At 41.7% G+C, this 25709-nt stretch overlaps 3 protein-coding genes across 3 annotated transcripts in view; all 3 read left to right on the top strand.

Annotated features, from left to right (window-relative positions):
• The window catches only part of LOC139029318 (uncharacterized), a 46841-nt gene that overhangs the window by 18722 nt on the left and 2410 nt on the right, over positions 1-25709 (top strand). The gene's annotated exons all lie outside the window — the stretch shown is intronic.
• On the top strand, positions 11610-14193 carry LOC111978862 (forkhead box protein Q1-like). Its single transcript, XM_024009097.2, has one exon. It carries the CDS (start codon positions 11808-11810, stop codon positions 12627-12629), a length of 822 nt encoding a protein of 273 aa, XP_023864865.1. The 5' UTR covers positions 11610-11807; the 3' UTR covers positions 12630-14193.
• On the top strand, positions 18077-21686 carry LOC111979834 (forkhead box protein F2-like). The gene is made up of 2 exons (XM_024010551.2): positions 18077-19628; positions 20925-21686. The coding sequence occupies exons 1-2, from the start codon at positions 18653-18655 to the stop codon at positions 21098-21100; spliced, it is 1152 nt and encodes a 383-aa protein (XP_023866319.1). The 5' UTR covers positions 18077-18652; the 3' UTR covers positions 21101-21686.

Below are 25709 nucleotides of genomic sequence, written 5' to 3'. Positions count from 1 at the left end.
TAAGTCAAAACTGTAACTCTGCCGCTCAGGAACATTTACTGTCTTCTTGGTAAGCAACTCCAGTGTAGATTTGGCCTTGTCTTTTAGGTATTGTAATGCTGAAATGTGAATTCATCTCTCAGGGTCACGGATCCCTCTGGAACTTTCATCACGCACACCTGTCCCCTATTCCCACTGATTAGTACTTATATAAGTGTGCATTTTGGTTTCCCTTGTTTGTCGATTATTGTTCCAATGTCCGTTGGTATGTGTGAGTACCTGTGCTGGGTGTTTTGGCTTTCATGCCATTGTGGAATGTGCAGATGATTACGGGTCTCCTCCCGTGTGTTAATCATCGTGCGCGTGTGTTATTTATTCAAGGTACTCCTCACTCTTTTGTTTGGGTTTCAACCCTGTGTTTTTGTTACGTGTTTGTTTGGTCTTTGTCCCCGTGCCTTTACATGGCACGCCGTAATTTGGGCTTAATAAAAAACCCTACTACGCATTCCTGTGCCTGTCTCCCGAATCATTATTTACCAACATGACAGAATAATCAACCATTAAGGGAGACAGTGGGAATGGCCCGTCCGACGACGCTGCGACTGGTCCGTCCGGCACCGCCGCATCTTCAGCAGCTGCAACTGGGTCGTCCGACGTTGCCACACGGGTCCGTCCGACGACGCAACTTCAGCAGCCACAACTGGCCTGTCCGACGCCGTCACAATCGGTCTGTCCGACGCCACTGCTACTGGTCCGTCCGAGGACGACGCAACTTCGGCAGCTGCATCGGATCCTGATCGACCCGCACTGCGTTCCTGTGATAGTCCTGCTGCTGGTGTGTTTTGGCTTTCGTGCCATTGTGAATTGTGCAGATGATTACGGGTTTTGTCCCGTGTGTTAATCATTGTGCGGGTGTGTATTTATTCGAGGTACTGCTTACTCTTTTGTTTGGGTTTCAACCATGTGTTTTGTGTACGTGTTTGTTTGGTCTTCATCCCCGTGCCCTTACACGGCACGCCGTAATTTGGGCCGTAATAAAAATAAATATTACGCATTCCTGCGCCTGTCTCCCGAATCATTGTTACCAACGTGACACTCAGTGTCTGGTGGAAAGCAGACTGAACCGGGTTTTCCTCTAAGATTTTGCCTGTGCTTAGCTCCATTCTGTTTGTTTTTTATCCTGATAAACTCCCCAGTCCTTAAAGATTACAAGCATACCCATAACATGATGCAGCCACCACTATGCTTGAAAATATGGAGAGTGGCACTCAGTAAAATGTTGCTTTGGATGTGCCCCAAACATAACACTTTGTATTCAGGACCAAAAGTGAATTGCTTTGCTACACTGTTTGCATTATTACTTTAGTGTCTTGTTGCAAACATGATGCATGTTTTGGAATATTTTTATTCTGTACAGGCTTCCTTCTTTTCACTCTGTCAATTAGGTTAGTATTGTGGAGTAACTACAATGTTATTGATGCATCCTCAGTTTTCTCGTATCACAGCCATTACACTTTTGTAACTGTTTGAAAGTCACCATTTGCCTCATGGTGAAATCCCTGCGTGGTTTCCTTCATCTCCGGCAATTGAGTTAGGAAGGACGCCTGTATCTTTATGTAACGTGTGCGCTGGGATTCGGGAAGCAAGTTCAGGGAGTGAATAATTTAATAAATAAATGAAACATAATACGAAACACGAACAATGCACAGACAGGAAACTGAAACAGAAACACTTGGGGAAGGAACCAAAGGGAGTGACATATATACACTGCTCAAAAAAATAAAGGGAACACTTAAACAACACAATGTAACTCCAAATCAATCACACTTCTGTTAAATTAAACTGTCCACTTAGGAAGCAACACTGATTGACAATAAATTTCACATGCTGTTGTGCAAATGTTTTGGTCACTTTTGAATGCTGGCGGTGCTCTCACTCTAGTGGTAGCATGAGACGGAGTCTACAACCCACACAAGTGGCTCAGGTAGTGCAGCTCATCCAGGATGGCACATCAATGCGAGCTGTGGCAAGAAGGTTTGCTGTGTCTGTCAGCGTAGTGTCTAGAGCATGGAGGCGCTACCAGGAGACAGGCCAGTACATCAGGAGACGTGGAGGAGGCCGTAGGAGGGCAACAACCCAGCAGCAGAGACCGCTACCTCGCCTTTGAGCAGGAGGAGCACTACCAGAATCCTGCAAAATGACCTCCAGCAGGCCACAAATGTGCATGTGTCAGCATATGGTCTCACAAGGGCTCTGAGGATCTCATCTCGGTACCTAATGGCAGTCAGGCTACCTCTGGCGAGCACATGGAGGGCTGTGCGGCCCCACAAAGAAATGCCACCCCACACCATGACTGACCCACCGCCAAACCGGTCATGCTGGAGGATGGTGCAGGCAGCAGAACGTTCTCCACGCGGCTCCAGACTCTGTCACGTCTGTCACATGTGCTCATGTGCTCAGTGGGAACCTGCTCTCATCTGTAAAGAGCACAGGGCGCCCAGTGGTGAATTTGCTAATCTTGGTGTTTTCTGTAAAATGCCAAACGTCCTGCACGGTGTTTGGCTGTAAGCACAACCCCCACCTGTGACGTCGGGCCCTCATACCACCCTCATGGAGTCTGTTTCTGACCGTTTGAGCAGACACATGCACATTTGTGGCCTGTTGGTCCACGTCTCCTGATGTACTGGCCTGTCTCCTGGTAGCGCCTCCATGCTCTGGACACTACGCTGACAGACACAGCAAACCTTCTTGCCACAGCTCGCATTGATGTGCCATCCTGGATGAGCTGCACTACCTGAGCCACTTGTGTGGGTTGTAGACTCCGTCTCATGCTACCACTAGAGTGAAAGCACCGCCAGCATTCAAAAGTGACCAAAACATTAGCCAGGAAGCATAGGAACTGAAGAAGTGGTCTGTGGTCACCACCTGCAGAATCACTCCTTTATTGGGGGTGTCTGGCTAATTGCCTATAATTTCCACCTTTTGTCTATTCCATTTGCACAACAGCATGTGAATTTATTGTCAATCAGTGTTGCTTCCTAAGTGGACAGTTTGATTTTCACAGAAGTGTGATTGACTTGGAGTTACATTGTGTTGTTTAAGTGTTCCCTTTATTTTTTTGAGCAGTGTATATATATAGGGAAGGTAATCAGGGAGGTGATGGAGTCCAGGTGAGTCTGATGACCTGCTGGTGCACGTAACGATGGTGACAGGTGTGCGCAATAACAAGCAACCTGGTGACCTAGAGGCCAGAGAGGGAATATACGTGACACTTTGTAGTGACTGGGTGTATTGATACACAATCCAATGTGTAATTAATAATTTCACCATGCTCAAAGGGATATTCAATATCTGCTTTTTTATTTTTACCCATCTACCAATAGGTGCCTCTCTTTGCGAGGTATTGGAAAACCTCCCTGGTCTTTGTGGTTGAACCTTTGTTTAAAATGCACTGCTCGACTGAGAGACCTTACAGATAATTATATGTGTGTGGTACAGAGATGAGGTAGTCGTTCAAAAATCATGTTAAACACTATTATTGCACACAGAGTGAGTCCATCCAACTTATTATGTGACTTGTTAAGCACATTTTTGCTCCTGATCTTATTTAGGGTTGCCATAACAAAGGGGTTGAATACTTATTGACTTTCAGCTTTTCATTTTTTATTAAATTTGTAAACATTTCTAAAAACACAATTCCACTCTAACATTATGGGGCATTGTGTGTAGACCAGTGACACAACTTCTTAATTTAATCAATTTTAAATTCAGGCTGTATGTTACACAACAAAATTTAGAAAAGGTCAAGGGGAGTGTGAAAACACACATAAACACACACTAACACAAGGCATTACATGTGAGGAGGAGAAATAATACATAACACCTGAGCCTTACTCATTGTGTGGTTGGATTACAGAAACCTATAGTCAACACAGCCTCTCTAAAAACAGTGACTTCACCCAGAATTGGGTGTCACAGACAGCACAAACAGATTATCACACTCAATCTGCTCTGAAAACACACGGACAAAGACTATGACACACACACACACGTTGACATTTGTAGTGCTTTTTCCGTAAACAAAGGGTGGAGGGCCTCGTGTCTGAAAGAAAACATTCGGGCATGTGTTGGTCCTTGTGAAGTCAACAAGAAATGGGAGAATTGTATTAATTTGCATAACTCTATTTTTTTTAAATAACGTACCCAAGGTAAATGGACTATTTCTCAGGTCCAGATTAGGATAGAAAACACTCCAAAGTTTCCAAAACTGTCAGAATATTGTCTGTGAGTATAACAAAACTGATTCTGCAGGCGAAAACCTGAGAAAATCTAACCCGGAAGTTATTTTTTTTAAATAACGTGCCCAAGGTAAATGGACTATTTCTCAGGTCCAGATTAGGATAGAAAACACTCCAAAGTTTCCAAAACTGTCAGAATATTGTCTGTGAGTATAACAAAACTGATTCTGCAGGCGAAAACCTGAGAAAATCTAACCCGGAAGTTATTATTTTTTATTTTTTATCTGTGTTTCCTGGCCCGCCTTTCTTCCAGTTAAAGGGGTATCAACCAGATTCATTTTTCAATGGCTTCCTCGGGCTGTGACCAGGCTTTAGACATAGATTCAGGCTTTTATTTTGAAAAATGAGCGAGATTTTTCAAAAGTAGTCAGGTGTCCTCTGAATAGTTCCTGCGCGCGAGTGGGGTAGCTCTCCATTTTCTTTTCTAGGTTACGGTCTGGTTGAAATACTATCGATTAAAAACAACCTGAGGATTGATTATAAAAAACATTTGACATGTTTCTACCACCATTACGGATACTTTTTGGAATTTTCGTCGAACGGAACGAGGCTTTGGTTTTCTGAACACAACGCGCAACCCAAATTMAGTTTTTTTGTTATAAAAGTAATATTTATCGAACAAAAAGAACATTTGTTGTGTAACTGGGAGTCTCGTGATTGCAAACATCCGACGATTATCAAAGGTAAGCGATTCATTTTATTGCTTTTCTGACTATCGTGACCATGCTAATTTGGGGCTAGCTGTTCTAGCATTGATTGATACACTCACAAAAGCTTGGATTTCTTTCTCTGTAAAGCATATTTTCAAAATCTGACACGATAGGTGGATTAACAACAAGRTAAGCTGTGTTTTGGTAWATTTCACTTGRGATTGCATGATTATAAATATTTTTAGTAATATTTTGCGCCCTGCAATTCAGCGGTTGTTTAGGAAAATGATCCCGTAAAAGGGATCCGTAGCGCAGAGAAGTTAAGAGATGGTAGCCAACCAATAAAACTATTGGCACAGGAGGTGTCTGGTGTACTCTTGTTATAGCGTGCCAACGATACAGGGCGCAACAAAGGGCGACCAATATGTTATCCAGTTTAGTATGACTGCCACTTGACTCCGGCAGCGGCCCATGACCTGTGGTACGGGGGAGGAGAATATTTTATACATCTGGAGTAAACATATCAGGGATTTTGAGCTGGGGTGTGATGGTGRTAAAGGTGAATCAAAGCATTGGCATTAGCCATAGGGGGAAATCACATCATAAGTCAAGTTATCTCTGCTCTGCTAAAGCATGCCCTCAGTCTGCGATGTCCCTGTGGTAGAGGTTGGAGAAGGTTGATAGGACATTGAGAGGTTATCAACTGCTATGCCCTTTGATATGCCATTGCATATCTCCAACCTCAAACCAACAACACTTTCTTTCTTGAAGCGTTGCCAATAGAATTCAGCATCCTCAAGACATCCATGACAGTTCAGCTACATTCAGTAATTATAGTAACATTCACTGCCACTGTAATAGCGTGCATTACAGGGGCCTCCCGGGTGGCGCAGTGGTCTAGGGCACTGCATCGCAGTGCTAGCTGCGCCACCAGAGTCTCTGGGTTCGCGCCCAGGCTCTGTCGCAGCCGGCCGCGACCGGGAGGTCCGTGGGGCGACGCACAATTGGCATAGCGTCGTCCGGGTTAGGGAGGGTTTGGTCGGTAGGGATATCCTTGTCTCATCGCGCTCCAGCGACTCCTGTGGCGGGCCGGGCGCAGTGCGCGCTAACCAAGGGGGCCAGGTACACGGTGTTTCCTCTGACACATTGGTGCGGCTGGCTTCCGGGTTGGCGGCGCGCTGTGTTAAGAAGCAGTGCGGCTTGGTTGGGTTGTGCTTCGGAGGACGCATGGCTTTCGACCTTCGTCTCTCCCGAGCCTGTACGGGAGTTGTAGCGATGAGACAAGATAGAAATTACTAGCGATTGGATACCACGAAAATTGGGGAGAAAATGGGATAAAAATTGTAAAAAATATATATWAAAAAAAATGTTATAGCGTGCATTACAGACACTTCTAGGGTGTACAGTATAAGGTGGCTGGCTATTGTTCAGTACTTTATTTGAAGGGGGAGATCAAGCTGATCCTAACTGGTATAGGCCTATTTCTATTTTTCCCTGTTTATCAAAAGTGTTGGAAAAACTTGTCAATAATCAACTGACTGGCTTTCTTGATGCCTATAGTATTCTCTCTGGTATGCAATCTGGTTCCCACTCAGGTTATGGATGTGTCACTGAAACCTTAAAGGTCCTCAATGATGTCACCATTGCCCTTGATTCTAAGCAATGTTGTGCTGCTATTTTTATTGACTTGGCCAAAGCTTTTGATACGGTAGACCATTCCATTCTTGTGGGCCGGCTAAGGAGTATTGGTGTCTCTGAGGGGTGTTTGGCCTGGTTTGCTAACTACCTCTCTCAAAGAGTGCAGTGTATAAAGTAAAAAAATCTGCTGTCTCAGCCACTGCCTGTCGCCAAGGGAGTACCCCAAGGCTCGATCCAAGGCCCCATGCTCTTCTCAATTTACATCAACAGCATAGCTCAAGCAGTAGGAACCTCTCTCATCCATGTATATGCAGAGGATACAGTCTTATACTCAGCTGGCCCCTCCCTGTATTTTGTGTTAAATGCTCTACAACAAAGCTTTCTTAGTGTCCAACAAGCTTTCTCTACCCTTAACCTTGTTCTGAACACCTACAAAACAAAGGTCATGTGGTTTGGTAAGAAGAATGCCCCTCTCCCCACAGGTTTGATTACTACCTCTGAGGGTTTAGAGCTTGAGGTAGTCACCTCATACGAGTACTTGTGAGTATGGCTAGACGGTACACTGTCCTTCTCTCAGCACATATCAAAGCTGCAGGCTAAAGTTAAATCTAGACTTGGTTTCCTCTATCGTAATCGCTCCTCTTTCACCCCAGCTGCCAAACTAACCCTGATTCAGATGACCATCCTACCCATGCTAGATTACAGAGACATCATTTATAGATCGGTAGGTAAGGGTGCTCTCGAGCGGCTATATGTTCTTTACCATTCGGATTTACAACCAATGCTACTTATAAGACACATCAGATTTGCCACCAATGCTCCTTATAGGACACATCACTGCACTCTATACTCCTCTGTTGTCTGGTCATCTTTGTATACCTGTCGCAAGACCCACTGGTTGATGCTTATTTATAAAACCCTCTTAGGCCTCACTCCCCCCTATCTGAGATATCTACTGCAGCCCTCATCCTCCACATACAACACCCGTTCTGCCAGTCATATTCTGTTAAAGGTCTCCAAAGCACACACATCCCTGGGTCGCTCCTCTTTTCAGTTCGCTGCAGCTAGCGACTGGAAGGAGCTGCAACAAACACTCAATCTGGACAGTTTTATCTCAATCTCTTCATTCAAAGACTCAATCATGGACACTCTTACTGACAGTTGTGGCTGCTTCGCGTGATGTATTGTTGTCTCTACCTTCTTGTCTTTGTGCTGTTGTCTGTGCCCAATAATGTGTGTACAATGTTTTGTGCTGCTACCATGTTGTGTTGCTACCATGTTGTTGTCATGTTGTGTTGCTATCATGCTGTGTTGTCATGTGTTGCTGCCTTGCTATGTTGTCTTAGGTCTCTCTTTGTGTTGTTTTGTGTTGTCTCGTCCTGATGTGTGTTTTGTGCTATATTCATATTTTATTTATTTTATTTAAATAAACAATACAACATCTCCATGATGTGAGTCAGTTTTACATCCAGTGTTTTGCTAACCTTTTGGCGGTCATCCCCTGGATTAAGTGGCCTAACCAAACCCAAAAACAACACCAGAGACAGAGAGACAAATGCTTTGTCACGGTGACAAAACCAACAGCGTGATCGTCCTTCTCTTTTGCTAAACTGTGCATGATCCTGAGATTAATGCTTACCCAGTGAGCATTGGGCTTGCCTAGCTCCCCCTTTGCATAACTTCCAGAAACCTGTTCTGTCATGGCTTCTAGCCAGACACACTATTTTCATAGTTGTAGTGTCATCTTGGTATTAAATCTGCATAACTTCCCTGTTTCTTAAAGTCATCAGAACCCTCAAGGCTATTTATTTAAAGATTCATTAATTAATAGAAATTTGTGATTAATCAAAACAGCCTGCCATTCAGTCCCTCAGCAACAAGGGTGAACAGGAATACACAGGTAAATAGTCTAGCTTAGGGATGGTAATTAACGGCCCTTTTGACGGCCCTCGGATATTTCATAATTTTTTGTTTAGGAACTCAGTCTGGGTCTCAACTTGCTCTTGCGAGTTAGAGTAGTAAAATACACAAGTTGCAATTTAGAAATGTGGTTGTGCATCAGCAGTTTTTCCTCATTGATTTTGTTAGTCAGTCTTTACTCAGATGTCATATTGAAAACTGCAAACATTTCTCTCCACCCTATGGTGGCAAAATGTGCTGAATTGTAGGAAATTGGCTGTAAAACAGATCATTTTCCTCTCCACCCCATGGCAAAATGAGGGGGTATGGATGTGGGTACGCAGACCCGCAAGCAACTGCTGCTCCTCATGATGAGTTCAGACTTTTTTGTGGCCCCCACACRGATCAAAGTTGCCCATCCCTGGTCTAGCTGATGCTGTTTGGGCAAGAAAAACTCAACAACACAACAACATTGTCTTCTATGGGGGTGCTCAAGTTGGTATGGACATGCTTTCAGCTGCACCAAAACAAAGTGCATTAATGTGCGATCATGAGAACACTTGAAAGTGTCCCTTTGCACTATGAGACTATTTGTTTTTACTTTTTCTTTGTCACCCTGACATCCACTAGTGTGAATGTTCTTCTTCAAGACATAACAACTGAACAATACTCACCACTAAGAATTCACAATTAGTCACCCCCTGACCATAATACCTGCCTTGTGATTTCTTCTCTACACTAACCATAGTATGGAAATCCCACACACCCGCATAGGAAAACGGAATGTTCACTATTCATAATGGCATTCGTTATCAGGGGAGCCTTTCACGGTAACATACTGCTGACTTTACAGACATTTCCTTGACTATAGTGTTTTTCTGAGATGTTGCCATGGTTGACACCTGAGATAGCGTTCATGTGTTTGATGGAATGCTGTTATCATTCACAGACGTATAGAGAATGCAAAGAGTAAAGAAACTGTGTGAAAATTATAGTAATATTGAATTTGTAGAGCGCATTTCTCACGCTCAATGTACATAATGCAAAATATAGACTTTTGGCAAATTAAGCAATCAAACATTTAGTTGTGTTTTAAATTAGGAAATTGAGGCATCTTCCTTGACATGTACAGGTAGAGTGTTCCAGAGCTCAGGGGCCATATGTGAGAAGGCCATGTCACCCATGCTGTGCAAGGTTGTGACTGGTATGACCAGACTGTTTGAGTCTGATGATTGTAAGGAGCGTGATTTGGTGCTATAACAGCCTCCACTCTTCTGGGAAGGATTTCCACTAGATGTGGAAACATTGCAGCAGGGACTTCCATTCAGCTACAAGAACATTAGTGAGGTCGGGCACTGATGTTAGACGACTAGGCCTGGCTCGCAGTCATTACATTTTACATTTACATTTAAGTCATTTAGCTGACGCTCTTATCCAGAGCGACTTACAATTTGGAAAGTTCATACATATTCATCCTGGTCCCCCCGTGGGGAATGAACCCACAACCCTGGCGTTGCAAGCGCCATGCTCTACCAACTGAGCCACACYGGACCACACTTGTCCACACAAGTGTTCACACTTGTCATTGTTCCAATTCATCCCAAAAGTGTTCGATGGGGTTGAGGTCAGGGCTCTGTGCAGGCCAGTCAAGTTCTTCCACAACAATGTCAACAAACCATTTCTGTATGGACCTCACTTTGTGCACGGGGGCATTGTCATGTTGAAACAGGAAAGGGCCTTCCCCAAACTGTTGCCACAACGTTGGAAGCATAGAATCATCTCGAATGTCATTGTATGCTGTAGCATGAAGATTTCCCTTCACTGGAACTAAGGGGCCTAGCCCGAACCATGAAAAACATTCCCAGACCATTATTCCTCCTCCACCAAACTTTACAGTTGGCACTATGCGTTTGGGCAGGTAGTGTTCTCCTGGAGTCCGCTTACACTGAATCATCCATCGGACTGCATGATGGTGAAGCGTGATTCAGCTATCCAGAGAATGCGTTTCCACTGCTCCTGAGTCCAATGGCGGCAAGCTTTACACCACTCCAGCCGACGCTTGGCATTGCGCATGGTGATCTTAGGCTTGTGTGTGGCTGCTCGGCCATGGAAATCCATTTCATGAAGCTCCCGACGAACAGTTATTGTGCTGACATTGCTTCCAGAGGCAGTTTGGAACTCGGTAGGGAGTGTTGCAACCGAGGACAGATGATTTTTACGCACCACACGCGTCTGCACTCGGCGGTCCCGTTCGGTGAGCTTGTGTGGCCTACCACTTTGCGGCTGAGTCGTTGTTGCTCCTAGACATTTCCACTTCACAATAACAGCACTTACAGTTGACCGGGGCTGCTCTAGCAGGGCAGAATTTTTACGAACTGACTTGTTGGAAAGGTGGCATCCTATGACAGTGCCACGTTGAAAGTCACTGAGCTCTTTAGTACGGGCCATTCTACTGCCAATCTTCGTCTATGGAGATTGCATGGCCGTGTGCTCGATGTTATACACCTGTTGAGGTGTGGCTGAAATAGCGGAATCCTCTAATTTGAAGGGATTTCCAGATACTTTTGGCTATGTAGGGTAATACATTCACCGCATCTTTATAAAAAAATATATAATTTTTATCAGTGGTGGCTGCTTGTATCAAATTCATATAATAGGGTATTATTCCAGGTATCTGCAGACATATGATGGCCAAACTGAAACATTTGAAGAATTCATATGCTATTAAAAGATGATAGGTCAGGTATAACTCTCCATAAGAATTGCATCATGCGAGACAGAACAGATGAAAATGAAACGCACGCCACCTGTTGTCTCAGGTGAAGTACTCCAGCGGTGTCTACCTCCACAGCGAGATCGAGTTACACAGGTAAGAAACATAGCCTATTCCTACTTGTCTTGTTATACTGAAAAAGGGAGGGTGAAAGGGCTACTCAACGCAATTCCATTGTCAAACAAGTATTGAAATAAAAATAGATAATGACTGTTATGATTTATGATGTGTCATAAACACTGAGAGTGCATGATATTCAGTTGTTCCAAAATATCCATGTAATTATCAAGCCCCGCCTCGTTGGGTTGGTCCTGAGGTGAGCCTGTTGCTATAAACAGCCCACCAGACAGACAGAAGGTGAGACGAGCTCTAGTGCTGCCAAAGGTATAAACTTCATCGGGTACTTATAGGATATTTTGACTGAAAGCGTTCTGCGCTTTGACACCTTTACAAACAAGACGAGACTTCCTCTGAGGCCTGAGCTCTTCTGGCGACGTGCCTGTTTTTACTTGGGCATCGGATAAACTTTGGATAGAAACTCGCAGTAAAGCAGAAATTATAACAGACAACATGAAACTTGAAGTATTCTGTGGAAACCACCACTATGAGGTGAAATCTGTGGAGCTGTGCGGCGATGCTAAGAACAGCGTCCGCTCGCCTGTCTCTGGTGAGGAGGAGTTGGGTTCGGATGGGGACTGTCTAGCGCACAGCCCGCCACCTGTCACACTGGGTGCAGATGGCAAGGGCAAACCGTACACGCGGAGACCAAAACCTCCATACTCTTACATCGCACTGATTGCCATGGCTATCCGTGACTCAACGTCGGGGCGTCTGACTCTGGCGGAGATCAATGACTATCTGATGACAAAGTTTCCCTTTTTCCGGGGCAGTTACACCGGTTGGAGGAATTCCGTGCGCCACAACTTGTCACTGAACGACTGTTTTCTGAAGGTCCTCCGGGACACGTCCAGACCATGGGGAAAGGACAACTACTGGATGCTGAATCCTCAAAGCGAGTACACCTTCGCTGACGGAGTGTTCCGACGCAGGAGAAAACGAATCAACAAAAAGACAGGCAAAGAGCAAGACGTGTCTGACCATCGTCCAGACGAGGACACGCAACTCACCACAACACCCGCACCACCAGCCAGCAGTGCCAAGTTCTCCAGTTCCTTCGCTATAGACAGTATCCTCAGCAAACCGTTCAAGAGACAGGAGTGGGCTGAGAATTCTCCCACCGTTGGTGCGTTACCGTGGCCCGGTTACACTCAGATGATGCCCCACATTGTGAGAGGACCATCAGTCGCCTTACCGCATCCCGCCCATTCGATGTTTCATATTGACTCATACGCTGCGCATATCCTGGGGGCATATGGTGGTGGATTGTACTGAGATGGATCATCGAAAATATAGTTTCGCAGCTCTGAAATTGACATAAAAGGGCTCATACATTTACCAGATAATCCCAGCAGTTGCAGCGCTGGCTACTCCAGGATCTGACGTTTACCACCGATTCAAAACAGACAGTATTCTTTCGTAATGGACCCGAGTGGCAAATAGAATAAAAACACTGGGTTGGCATTGGTGTACTTTGACAGTAATTATGTTTGAACTAAATGCATTTTATTTCATTGCCTTATATTTGGACAAGGTCATAGAGAATAGTATGTGTTATATCTGGACATGTTTGTATGGATCGACGCACCCTGTGGGGAGGAGTAGGCTTTATTTCGTTGCTTTGATGTTCTATGGTAATTTCCCTTTAAAACAATAGCATTTTTTTTGCTATACTGTGTACATACAGTTCATGATGTATAGATTATAGGCTATTTATGTTGTTGGTTTGTTGAAAATATTGTTACTGAATTGTCGAATCACTTGATCACTTCAAATCATGCTGTTTAGGGTAACTTGGGGCTAAACGCCCCCTCCTGTAATTCTCACAGAAACCACTTCATGTCAATCATTTTTTAACACTTTCCCTGGATGCCAGTAGTCTTGCTCAACTAAAAATGTCACGTCTCATCTCAACTTTTTAAGTCACTCCAACAAAATTATTTTTGTTGGAGTGACTCCAGTGGGGCAAAATGCCCTCAGGATAATTCAATGCAAATCAGTGGTATCTATATTAGAACTTTCCAAATCATATCCACATCCTCCAGAAGTAACTTTATTGAGAGTTAGGAAGCACATTCAAACCGCATCATAGTGAGGACATTAATAGTGAGTGAGAAGTGCAGTTAATTTTTTTTTCTAAATTCAATGTATTTAATTCAAATAAGATACCTAAACTTTAGCTTTTAAGAGTCAATTACAAAAAAATCTCAAATTAAACGTATATAATGGGTTTTAACACACTAATCTTCAGGGTGCATTTTGCTGGGAAAGTGAGTTCAAAATGCCCACTCTATGGCGTTTTAATTAATTCTGCCCACTTATTTCCCTTCAAAATGTGTTTGCCTAAGGATAGCCAATATGCACATATCTAAATATTACCAAAACATTGCTTTTTTTCTGTCAGAACATAGACATTTCCCTTAATGGGGCGTTTCCCCCTAAGTTACTTAAGCAATTAGGCCCAAGGGGGTGTGGTATATGGCCAATATACCACGGTTAAGGGCTGTTCTAAAACACGACGCAATGCGGAGTGCCTGGCCATAGGCCTTAGCCGTGGTATATTGGCCAAATACCACAAACCCCCGAGGTGCCTTATTGCTATTATAAACTGGTAACCAATGTGATTAGATCAATAAAAAAATTATTTTGTTATACCCATGATTTACGGTTTGATATACAATGGCTATCAGCCAATCATCATTCAGGGCTCTAACCACCCAGTTTATAATCTACAATATTACATTTTGCATTTTGTGATCATGTCGAGCAGTTTGTATACGTTTTTTAATTTTGTTTAAACACAATACATATTTTGAATAAAGAGTAACTTTTACATTGACATTGTGATGTGTTTTTATGTTGATATATTTTGTTGCATTGAATTCATAGCGCATGGAATAGATTGTGAACAACCAAGATATCTGCGCTACAAGTTGTTTTCAAGACAAACGTCAAAATGCCAATCTATCATCACAAACACTGACAGGTGTATGGTGTCGGCCTGCAGGTGCCTGATCCCTCATCACATTCCCCAATGTCTACCCGCCATTTGTAGCCTACTACTTATGCTACTGAATTAAAAATGGCCTTATCAACTTGGTGTAATATCAAACTCATTCAAAACGTATATGCRTATCATTGTGAGCTCTCAAACAGTGGATGTCCTGTATGAAGCACATTGATAATGTTGTAAATATCCTTAATATTCAATTTATAGTTTAGGCTAGTATCGTCTCGCCTAGACTATATATGTATTGAATAGTCTAACCAAAACCAAAGGGGAAGAGAAAGGAAGTAAGGGAGGAAGAGGCCAGAGAATGGAAATAAAGAAAGACAGAAGGATGAAAGGTAAGAAGGGACTGAGGTGACGAATAAGGTTGCGAAAAGGGAATGGGCCTAACACTAAATATAATCCAATAACATTAGTTTTACGCATTCAAATGTTTCACATACCTAATTCTAGATTTAAGATAACATTGTTACCTAAAGGTCCCTTAGTAGCATACTCTCTGCAACTCTACAAATAGGCTATCACAGTAGGCCAATTCATATTTAGGCCTACTACTGCGTTACAATAATTGTTAATAACGATTGTTATTGACAAAATAGCTTGGAATAATAATAATACAGCCATAATGTTGTTAAAGAAATGATGTGTGTCATTATTAGTGTGGCACATATCTAATTATAAATTGGTCCCTGTATTGGGGCAGAAATACGGCATTTATTTTTCTGTGTCTGAGAAGCTCCCTGTGAGCGGAAACAGACATTCAGTATTTATATTTTCTGTCTGGAGCTACAAATAACCGTCGCCTCAAGTCGAGACACATAAGCAGGGGAGAGATAATCGCAAAATAGCCTATCCAAGTGGATTTCAGTCCACATTTAAAAGCTGAAAAACAACTATTTTCGATTTTACCAAGACGGTATGACAGGATTCTGTGTGCAATATGTTCAAAGCCTTCTAAGTATTCTTATGTGGCTGAGAAAATAAAAGTCATTTAAACCAGCTGTGCGTCCTGAACGCAGCGGGTTTATTAGTTTTTATGTTGCCGGAAATTATGAGGAGATTATGTTCTTTACCTTTGATTTTATAAGGGGAAATGATTTTATCTCGACATACTTGTTTGGTTAATAGTTTGAGCTTGTCGTTTAATTGTTGCATTAAAGTCGTTGGGTTAAAATACTATACTGTTATTACACATTTAACGGGTAACGTAAAATTCATAAAACCACGTCTGTAAATATTTTCATATTTCGTCATTAAATCTTTGACTTTATTGTTTTTGTAATTTTACCTGTATTGCCTTATAGCAAGTAATAAATGAAATGCAGTTGGGTGAAAATGTTCAGTTCAACTCAAAATCTATATATTTGTCTTCTATACATGTCTCAGTTTTCCTCGATGATTTGTATATGTATATACCTCCTGAACTGATTTATATTGAAATTAAACTTATCGTGATCAAGAATTGGGAGAGGCTACACATGCAACCAGCTTTCGTTTGACCTTCTTTTGTTTTGCCAAACATGTTTTCCTTACAAGCATTATGCATGCTTACGCACTGCACAATGTTCCCTAGCACATGGGCACCATAGGCATGCATGGTTTCTTCTTCGACAATAACAACAGAATAACATCAGAATCATCATCATAAGCTACTATAAAAATTATCAATTGGACCTATTTTTCTAAGACCTCATTTGGATCTGTGTAGTTAATTCATCTCTCGAGGGATATGATCCACGGTTCGAGGCGGTAAACTGACACTCGCGCGCCGTGTGTGGTATGCTGGAAGCGCCTGATGGAAAAATCATGTTTCCACTCATGTCAAAGTACTATCCTGAACAGCCCCGAACAAATGAACACGACAACTGTGGACTGTTATTTCTCCATGACCTCTGCTAGACAAAGCGACAAGCTCTAAGAAGCTCTGACTGTGCAGCATAATACTGTGATCTGTAGTTCTCCGCTCTCCATTACTTTTTTCCATCCTCAAGTACATCATAGGCTTTATAGATAATAGGCTGTATATATGAATATATACAATACCAGTCAAAAGTTTGAACACACCTACTCATTCAAGGGTTTTTTGTTATTTGTGAACATATCAAAACTATGTAATAAGATATGGAATCATGTAGTAACCAAAAAAGTGTTAGATTCTTCAAAGTAGCCACCCTTTGCATTGATGACAGCTTTTCACACTCTTGGCATTCTCTTAACCAGCTTCACATGGAATGCTTTTCCAACAATCTTAAAGAAGTTCCCACATATGCTGAGCACTTCTTGGCTGCTTTTCTTTCACTCTGCAGTCCAACTTATCTCAAACCATCTTAATTGGGTTCAGGTCGGGTGATTGTGGAGATGCAGCACTCCATCACTCTCCTTCTTGGTCAAATAGCCCATACACAGCCTGGAGGTGTGTTGGATCATTGTCTGGGTAAAAAACAAATGACAGTCCCACTAAGCGCAAACCAGATGGGATGGCGTATCACTGCAGAATGCTGTGGTAGCCATGCTGGTTAAGTGTGCCTTGAATTCTAAATTCATCACTGACAGAGGCACCTGCAAAGCACCCCCACACCATCACACCTCTCAAATTTGACGGTAGGAACCACATATGCGGAGATCATCCATTCACCTACTCTGCGTCTCACAAAGACATTGCGGTTGGAACCAAACATCTTAAATTTGGACTCATCAGACCAAAGGACAAATTTCCACTGGTCTAATGTCCATTGCTCATGTTTCTTGGCCCAAGCAAGTCTCTTCTTCTTATTGGTGTCCTTTAGTGGTTTCTTTGCAGCAATTTGTCCATGAAGGCCTGATTCACGCAGTCTCCTCTGAACAGTTCATGTTGAGATGTGTGAGGTGCATTCTGAGGTGCAGTTAATTGTCGATTTCTGAGGCTGGTAACTCTAATGAACTTATCCTCTGCAGTAGAGGTAAGTCTGGATCTTCCTTTCCTGTGGCGGTCCTCATGAGAGCCAGTTTCATCATAGCGCTTGATGGTTTTTGCGACTGCACTTGAAGAAACTTAAAGTTTTTGATATTTTCCTGATGGACTGAACTTCATGTTTTAAATTAATGATGAACTGTCGTTTCTCTTTGCTTATTTGAGCTGTTCTTGCCATCTTATGGACTTGGTCTTTTACCAAATAGGGTTATCTTCTGTATACCACCACCACCTTGTCACAACACAACTGATTGGCTCAAACGCATTAAGAAGGAAAGATATTCTACAAATGAACTTTTAAGGAGGCACCTGTTAATTGAAATGCATTCCAGGTGACTACCTCATGAAGCTGGTTGAGAGAATGCCAAGAGTGTGCAAAGCTGTCATTAAGGCAAAGGGTGGCTGCTTTGAAGAATCTAAAATCTAAAATATATTTTGATTTGTTTAACACTTTTTTGGTTACTACATGATTCTATATGTGTTATTTCATAGTTTTTATGTCTTCACTATTATTCTACAATGTAGAAAATAGTAAAAATAAAGAAAAACCTTTGAATGAGTAGGTGTGTCCAAACTTTTGACTGGTACTGTATATTCCTAAAACTAGAATTCTAGTAAATAGGATAGGCCTACGTTATGTTTATGTCTCATTCATGGTTAACTTGGAACCATTGCCTTCATCGTCTGGCGTGTTGCACTGTTGACTGGAATGTCTAAATGAGTTTGATAAATGGTTTAATTGCGTGTATGAGAGTTGTGAGGAGTGGGTGGGAAGAGGTCTCTGTTAGTCTTCTGAGCTTGTGATGTGATGTGTGTGGCTCTTGCTAGAATTATGTCTGGACCGCTGGACCGGGGCCAGATCTGGGAGAGGGTGGGTCTCGAGTTCCTGGCGATTTCTTGGAGGGATTTAGCCGGGATCTAGGGGGCAGAGAGAGATTTAAGAATTGATAGGTGGTCGAGTTTTGTTTGGCCGAGTGGATATGCGCAAGAAAGTCGAGGAGCTTTATGTTTCCCCTCTTAAAGGATTATTGCCAGCGATGGCCACAGTGAGACGGAGGAGGAGCAGCCGCCACACCGATACTCAGCTGGTGTTCCTGATTAGAACTGCAATAAACGCGCAGTGAATCGCCACTGGACACTAACCTCTCAAATTATCACATTTGGAAACATATTTTTTTAGAACGTCTGAAGGAGGTATGCTGAGTAATTGACTGAAGTATTGGGTGTAGGATACTGCTCTCATTAGATTTTTCAGGCCAGTGCAAAAAAAAAGAGCATTGGTCATACTCTTGGTTATAGGCTACTCATACTCCTCTGTGTCCCAATTTGGGCGCAAACATGACGACTGAGAGCTCACAGCAACATCTGGACTCGTCTCATTCTCTGAGATCCAGCCCAGCAGCCGGAGTGATGCACGCCACTCAGATGAGCGCACAGCCAGTGGCGGAGAGCTCACCAAATGCGTCAAACAAAAGGAAAAAGGGCAACTCTGGCTTGAGGCGTCCTGAGAAGCCGCCCTATTCATACATCGCCCTTATTGTGATGGCTATCCAAAGCTCCTCGACAAAGAGGCTTACTCTGGCTGAAATCTATCAGTTTCTTCAGGCCCGTTTCCCGTTCTTTAGGGGGTCTTACCAGGGATGGAAAAACTCTGTGAGGCACAACCTGTCTCTAAACGAGTGCTTCATAAAACTGCCCAAGGGCCTCGGCAGACCAGGCAAGGGACACTACTGGACCATAGACCCGGGCAGCGAGTTTATGTTCGAAGAGGGGTCCTTCCGTCGCAGACCTCGCGGATTCCGTAGGAAATGCCAAGCTCTGAAACCCATGTATCGAATGATGAATGGCATGGGTTTTGGCGCGTCGATACTGCCCCAAAACTTCGATTTCCAGAACCCATCTGCGTCCTTGGCATGTCATAATGGTTACAACTTGGACGTGATGGGGAACACGGTGCCAGGGAGCTACGACGGGCTGGGTGGAGGGCTTCATGTTCCTCACATGTCGCCAAGCCCCGGGTCCACCTACATGGCTGCCTGTCAGGTGTCGTCTAATGGAGAATACTGCCCAGACAACAGTAGTAGCCCTCTGCACTCATCGCCGGCGGCGATGGCAGCAGGCACCTTGGACTGTCACTCTCCCTATACCAGTGCCTCCTCACACTGGACATCACCAGGTGTGTCTCCATACATCAAGCAGCAATCCCTGGCCTCAAACAGTCCCACATCCTCTGCCTTGCACTCGAGTATATCCCCTTACTCTCTGGAGCAAAGCTATCGCCATCACAACGGAAGAGACTCATCTGATATTTCAAGTAAGCCTGTTTACTTTACTAATAGGCAAACACAATACTTAATTGCATGGGCACACTATATGACCAATTATAACATATGCAACCCAGTAATAAATATTATACTCTTATGTACAGTTTGCATTAAATCGTGCGTATTTATATCTACTGTTTTATTTGGAAGTAGACCTAGTCGAGATGGGCAGTTGCTGATTGCGAATCATAGGGAAGGGGACATTGGGCCTAGTTAGGCAACACTTGCATTGTTCTGCTTGTCCATTTAGGAATAAAAGACAATTGTAGAACTATGATAATATAACTAAAAACATAAATAAATAAGTAATATTAATATTAATGCAAATTCTACTGCCAAGATTAACATAATCACTCTCAAGGAAGTTTAAAAAAACTGTAGCCTATATTTTATTTTCAAGGCTATTGGCCAGCTCAGCCACAGACCGACTTACAAACACCAATATATGACATGACAATAATATGTCGACACCTAATTATGTGTATAATAATACACAAAAATGTACAAGCTTCCTTTAGATTTTTTTTTAGGGGGGCTATATGTTGTTCCATGTAGTGAAGCTGTTATTCAATGCGTTTATAGTAGTAAGGCCAAAAACTGTAGCCTAGATTTCATTTTCAAGGCTATAGGCCTAAATGAAAATGCGCCAAACACCAATATGTGTCATGACAATAATATGTCAACATCTAATTATGTGTATAATAATACACAAAAATACATCAGTAATGTCAACAACCAAGTATGTTTTCCCTATCCGTACATATGGTTGATTCTGGGCATTGTAGATAGAACTGCCTGTGACCTTTGTGCGCAATGGTCTCCATAAGAAACCACACATAAATATGAACAATAATATCACTGAATTAAATAGTTTCATTACAAATACAAATGATGTTTGTAAAATAATTCAACACTAAATAGAAAGCAAAGTATTCATGGCAAATATCAAGGACACTTTTCCAGGAAAATATTCAAAACCTTATGTTTACAAATGATCTATTATTTTCACATTGTAAAAGTGATGTAGCCTATATATAAATAAATATGTGTGTGTTTCATGAAATCGTTTGTATTTTGCATGTATGCTCTAAATGATCTGCATGCAGTTGTTTTAGGAAAAATGTAGCCTACCATTTAAGAAAAATAATTGGAGTACATGCCATTGGCATAAATACAACGTCCAAATATTGGCGCCATGTTCTTTCATTTTTTGCATTAGAACAAGTTGGTTGTGTATTTTAAAAAGTTTTGTGTTTGACTGTCACGTCTCTTCCATCTGTTTGCAGTGGGATTATCTCGATACTCAAGCCATTCATCGCCAGTATGTGACAGGAAAGATTTAGTTCTGAACTTTAACGGAATRTCTTCATTTCACCCGCCAACTGCCAATGGATCGTACTACCACCAGCTACATCACCATCACCAGAATGTCTATCAGGACGTCAAGCCATGCGTCTTGTGAAATCAACGCGTTGAGACCACTGCCATCTTGGATGAGGATCACAACAACTACACAGCTACTATATACAAGCCATACGCTTCCTTGTCATTTGTCCCAGATGTCAAGACCTGTAAAAATGGGGGTGGGGGGGTTAGGCTATATACAAAATGTCAGTCACTCTGTCTGTGAGAACATCCATGCCATAACACCTTTCCGGAGAAATTAAACACTTTAGGACTGAGTGCATGGAGTAAAATTGAAAAAAAAAATACATACATGTAGCCTATTGCCATTGTCAAGCACGGCTCAGACAGCTATTGGATATAGTTGATCAATGACATCTTAAGTCAGCCTTCCTTCAAACTCTGTCACCATGCCATGATGCATTCAGGAGTGAACTAATTGTGTCGTTTCATTCATATTGTAGGCTAGTGTTTGAGTATAAGTTATCAACACGGATAAAATGCAATACTACGTTAAATATGTTTAATTAAAAATACATGCACATTCACTCCGATTTATCTTTACCTATTTGCACTTAAACCTAAACCCTTGAGTTTTCGAAAGATTTCGCTGCAGCAAGTCAATAAAGAGATCTATTTTAAAACTGTTTGGGGTCATTCTTATTCAAGGGTAGGCTACATGTTTATGCTATGCAGCATATCGCAAATCCTATAGGGATTGTATACAGCGTGGGAGATCTTTTGGGACTACAATTGCCCAAAATTGTCTTTGAGTTCTTTATGACAAATTAGGTGTTTTATTACATAGTTTTTTTGTTATTGTAACCTTAATATAACTGTTGTTAATACACAGATTGATTGTTATTGTTATAGCCTACTATTTGAATTCAACGAATTCACTGTTGACAAATAAATGACAAACACATGCATACATCTAATGTATTATATTCAGCATTTACAAATGGAATCATTATCAATTTTGGGTCAGAAATGACCCCCGTTGGAGCGTTTTAAGATACAAATATGTTGGTGCTTTTAGGATTCATTTCCATTGGGATCGAATATATAACACGATCATACTAATATCAACATATTGGTACATATTTGTTACAGAATACATTTGACAAATAATCATAACGGCATTACATTTGAGATAACCCATTGGTTAAAACTTTGAAATGTGGACTTTCAAAATGCTATCTACCATCCACTACAACCTTTTGAACAAAAGTAGGCCTACTATTCAACCAAGACTGTTTCTTCTCTAAATCCTGATTTTTACAAATCTGATTCTGAGGAATGACTCGTGTGTGSACATGTATGTTCAGTATAATTATTTGTGAGATATCACTTGGCTTGACCTGGTTATACAATAATAAACGTGTACACATTTGGATGGAATTGAGCGTTGACATGAGGTGAGGTCAGTGGCTGGCTAGGAACTGCCTGTCTAAAAAAAACAGATTTACTCACAAATAAACTTTGATGAAGCAAAAATTCATCATACAACAGATAACTCCAACAATCAGGGTGACATAAGCTATTAACCGAAATTGACAACGTCAAGAAAAATCCTCAAATGTAAATACCAATGTAGCCATGAWACACAAGCGATAGCCTCAGATGGTGGCATATTTCATATCATACTACAAAATGACACACTGATCAACATAGCTCAACCATAGACCGAGTTACAACTGATAGCTGGCACTAAAATACCAACATATGGACACATTTCATCCAAATAATTCGCAACACAAACTCCATAGCCTGTCACAATGGATTTACAATACTTCCAATGCACAGCATGCTGCGTGTGCAAACACACACACATACAGTGCTGTATATAATACATATGGTTCTAACAAAATCTTCATATCAACACTCGAATTGAATGAAAATGCAGTTTAAAATGTAAAAAAAGTGTCTCAAAATGAAATTCTACCTTAATAAATAAAATGCATCAAAGTGATGTTGTCTATTCTCATATTCATTCAACAGTAGTCTAACCCGTAAAATGCAAAGGAAATTGCATTTAGAAAATGCATCGTTGTAGGGCCATAAATGACAAAATGATCAAACCTGGCTTTCATTTGAACACTGATATTGTCAAAAAAAATTGTAAAACATTCCTCTAGTCTCATCTGTAATCGTCTTGTCTGCTTCGGGTTTCTGTGTCTGTCAGGCTGAGTGTGGTTCATTTGATCGGATGATCTTCTGTCCCTTTCTCTGATGAAGGTCAGGAAACTTCGGGGTTGGTATCCCTCTCTGAATTATACCAAGTTTTCCTTCAAAATACAACTTGGAAAATTGTTTTAGGTGCAGTATAGTATCAATTGGTCAGGTTGCTTTTGCTTGCCAGCTAAATTATGTAGACACGCCCACATGTGCAGAGTTTACCTACACAACATGATGAGGTAATACTCATGCGCAAAATAGGAAATTGGCTCAATGCACAAATTAAACTATAGGCAAAGCAGCGAGGCCTATGCTGACCCTATCCAGACAGTGACTGTATGGGAACGGCCTTGCACGTTTTGATGCCATTTTAGGCAATTTTGAAATGTTGAGTATAAAAACCACCAGAATCAGCTTTTTTATTAGACTATCACAGGGTAAGCACTGACTGCACTGCCTACCCTGACTGCACTGCCTACCCTGACTGCATGTCACTGGAATTGATGCATAGATGACTAGAGAGGAGAAAGAAAGACAAATAGATACAAGGTGGAGAAACATACATGATTTGCCATTGTGAAATGAATAGTAGCTAAAAGGCATACATTGTCTAGCCTGAAATCTGAATACCTGAAAACAATAGTGAAACAGAACTATACTCAAGTTTGGGTTTCAGGTGATTAGTTATGCATACCAGTTGCTCACAAATCCATCTAAAGCAATGATGTAACAAGGCCACCACCTAGTGGTACTGCCTTACCTGTACACCTACCATGGGAAGAGAAATGTGAAATGTGAAATTCACAAAGATGGAAAACAACTACTGTACATTATTGAGACGATGCAATCATAAAGTCAATATTGGCATTTAACTACCCAAAATAGTAGTTGAGGTAACCTGCAGCTTTACCACATTAACGGGGGCTCTCGGATGTCTGGAATGGGAAATGGTTCAAGTTTAATATATCCTCTACACTGGTGACGCTAGTGATCCTTTCCTGTTTCATGGACATGATGCATACCAGACCATATAGACAAGACTCTGGAGCCTTCCCTCTGCCTCACACATTACCAGGCTTACAGCTTTTCTATATGACTGTGAACAACTGACTTCCAAGCTTCGATTGGACAGGCCGATATTCAATTCATTCCAAGTCAATCTGACCCTTCTATAAGGTCTATCACAAACTTTTCATAAATTGGACATGTGGTTCCTGGGTTCAATATTGATTTGAATGTACATTGACCTATCATGAAAGTACATTGGATTGGATTATTCTATGTAGTGGATACATTTTTTWATTTGAATCAAAACAGCCAGATGTTTGTAAATTACTGAATATTATATGGGGTCTACGGGGTCCTCGGGCCGGGGTCTATTTATTGTGAAAAATTAAGAGTGGTAAAAGCTCTATTTTTTAATCTGCAGTCATTGTTTATAATCTAAACATCATATTTTCACTAACAACATCAGCAGATGTGAATGATACATTCCGTGAGAGTGTTACATTTGGAAAAGACTGACACTTCAGAAATTGAAAAAACMGATAACTTTTTAAACATRTAATTYAACCTTTATTTAATCAGGAAAAGACTCTGGAGGTTAGAAACATGTACATGTAAATGCATAATAAAGTTCCCCTTAACATTGTAGTGATCTTATCCATGTCATATACACCATCATTGCACCAGGTTATGTTATATTATTAATCATCTGGAATGGTCCTGAAAGGCATCTGAATCCATTTCTGCAGCTATGAAATGTTTAGTCCAGATTTATATTAGCTATTCAGCGATTCAATTGGATTTGTTTTTCCTCCAACTGACTTGAGCGAGTTGGTGGTTGATCGATTTGTCTGCGCTCAAAGACCGGTCTTGATAGATACATTACGTGCGTCTCTCTCACAATCTATAGGCTACTTCCAATTGGTGGGTCCCTTAAACATGATGGATGTATTTAGAGTAACACAGGCCTACCTCTATCCATAGGACTCCTGTGGAACTCCTCATTTCCTGGCATGGCCTCCTTGCCACATATAAACAGCTTATCTGTTGAATAAATAAAAGGTCAAGTAAGTGAGATATTTTTCAGATAATGTAATGTGTATAAACTGTGTAGTTCAACCTGGCTATCAATGCTCCCTTCAATGCTGTTGAGTATTCCTTCAACAACAATCACAACCACCAGAAATGACTAGCACCACCACTACACATCTTAATGATTCACAATCCATCATAAATCTACTTCCCTAAACAGCCGAGCGTTTCAGTTGGACAGAGATCAGTCCTACCGCATGAATCATGCATCATGTCTTATCAACAAAGCCCTGACATTATGATTAGATGCATGTTATGTATGATTGATGATGGATAGATTTAGATATCAGCCTGCCCATTCGATCACTTTAGACAAGACATGTCTCTTTAAAATGGGACTCGAGGGTAAGCTTGCTTGGCTCTTCTGAAAGGTTACTTTAGAAAATAAGTAC

This window comes from Salvelinus sp. IW2-2015, linkage group LG19 (assembly GCF_002910315.2).
Source record: "Salvelinus sp. IW2-2015 linkage group LG19, ASM291031v2, whole genome shotgun sequence".
NCBI lineage: Eukaryota > Metazoa > Chordata > Actinopteri > Salmoniformes > Salmonidae > Salvelinus > Salvelinus sp. IW2-2015.
This window is presented reverse-complemented; position numbering and strand designations above follow the sequence as displayed.

What these genes read in the sequence shown, in the direction of transcription:
- LOC111978862 (XM_024009097.2), top strand. Translation starts at nt 11,808, where the DNA reads ATGAAACTTGAAGTATTCTGTGGAAACCACCACTATGAGGTGAAATCT.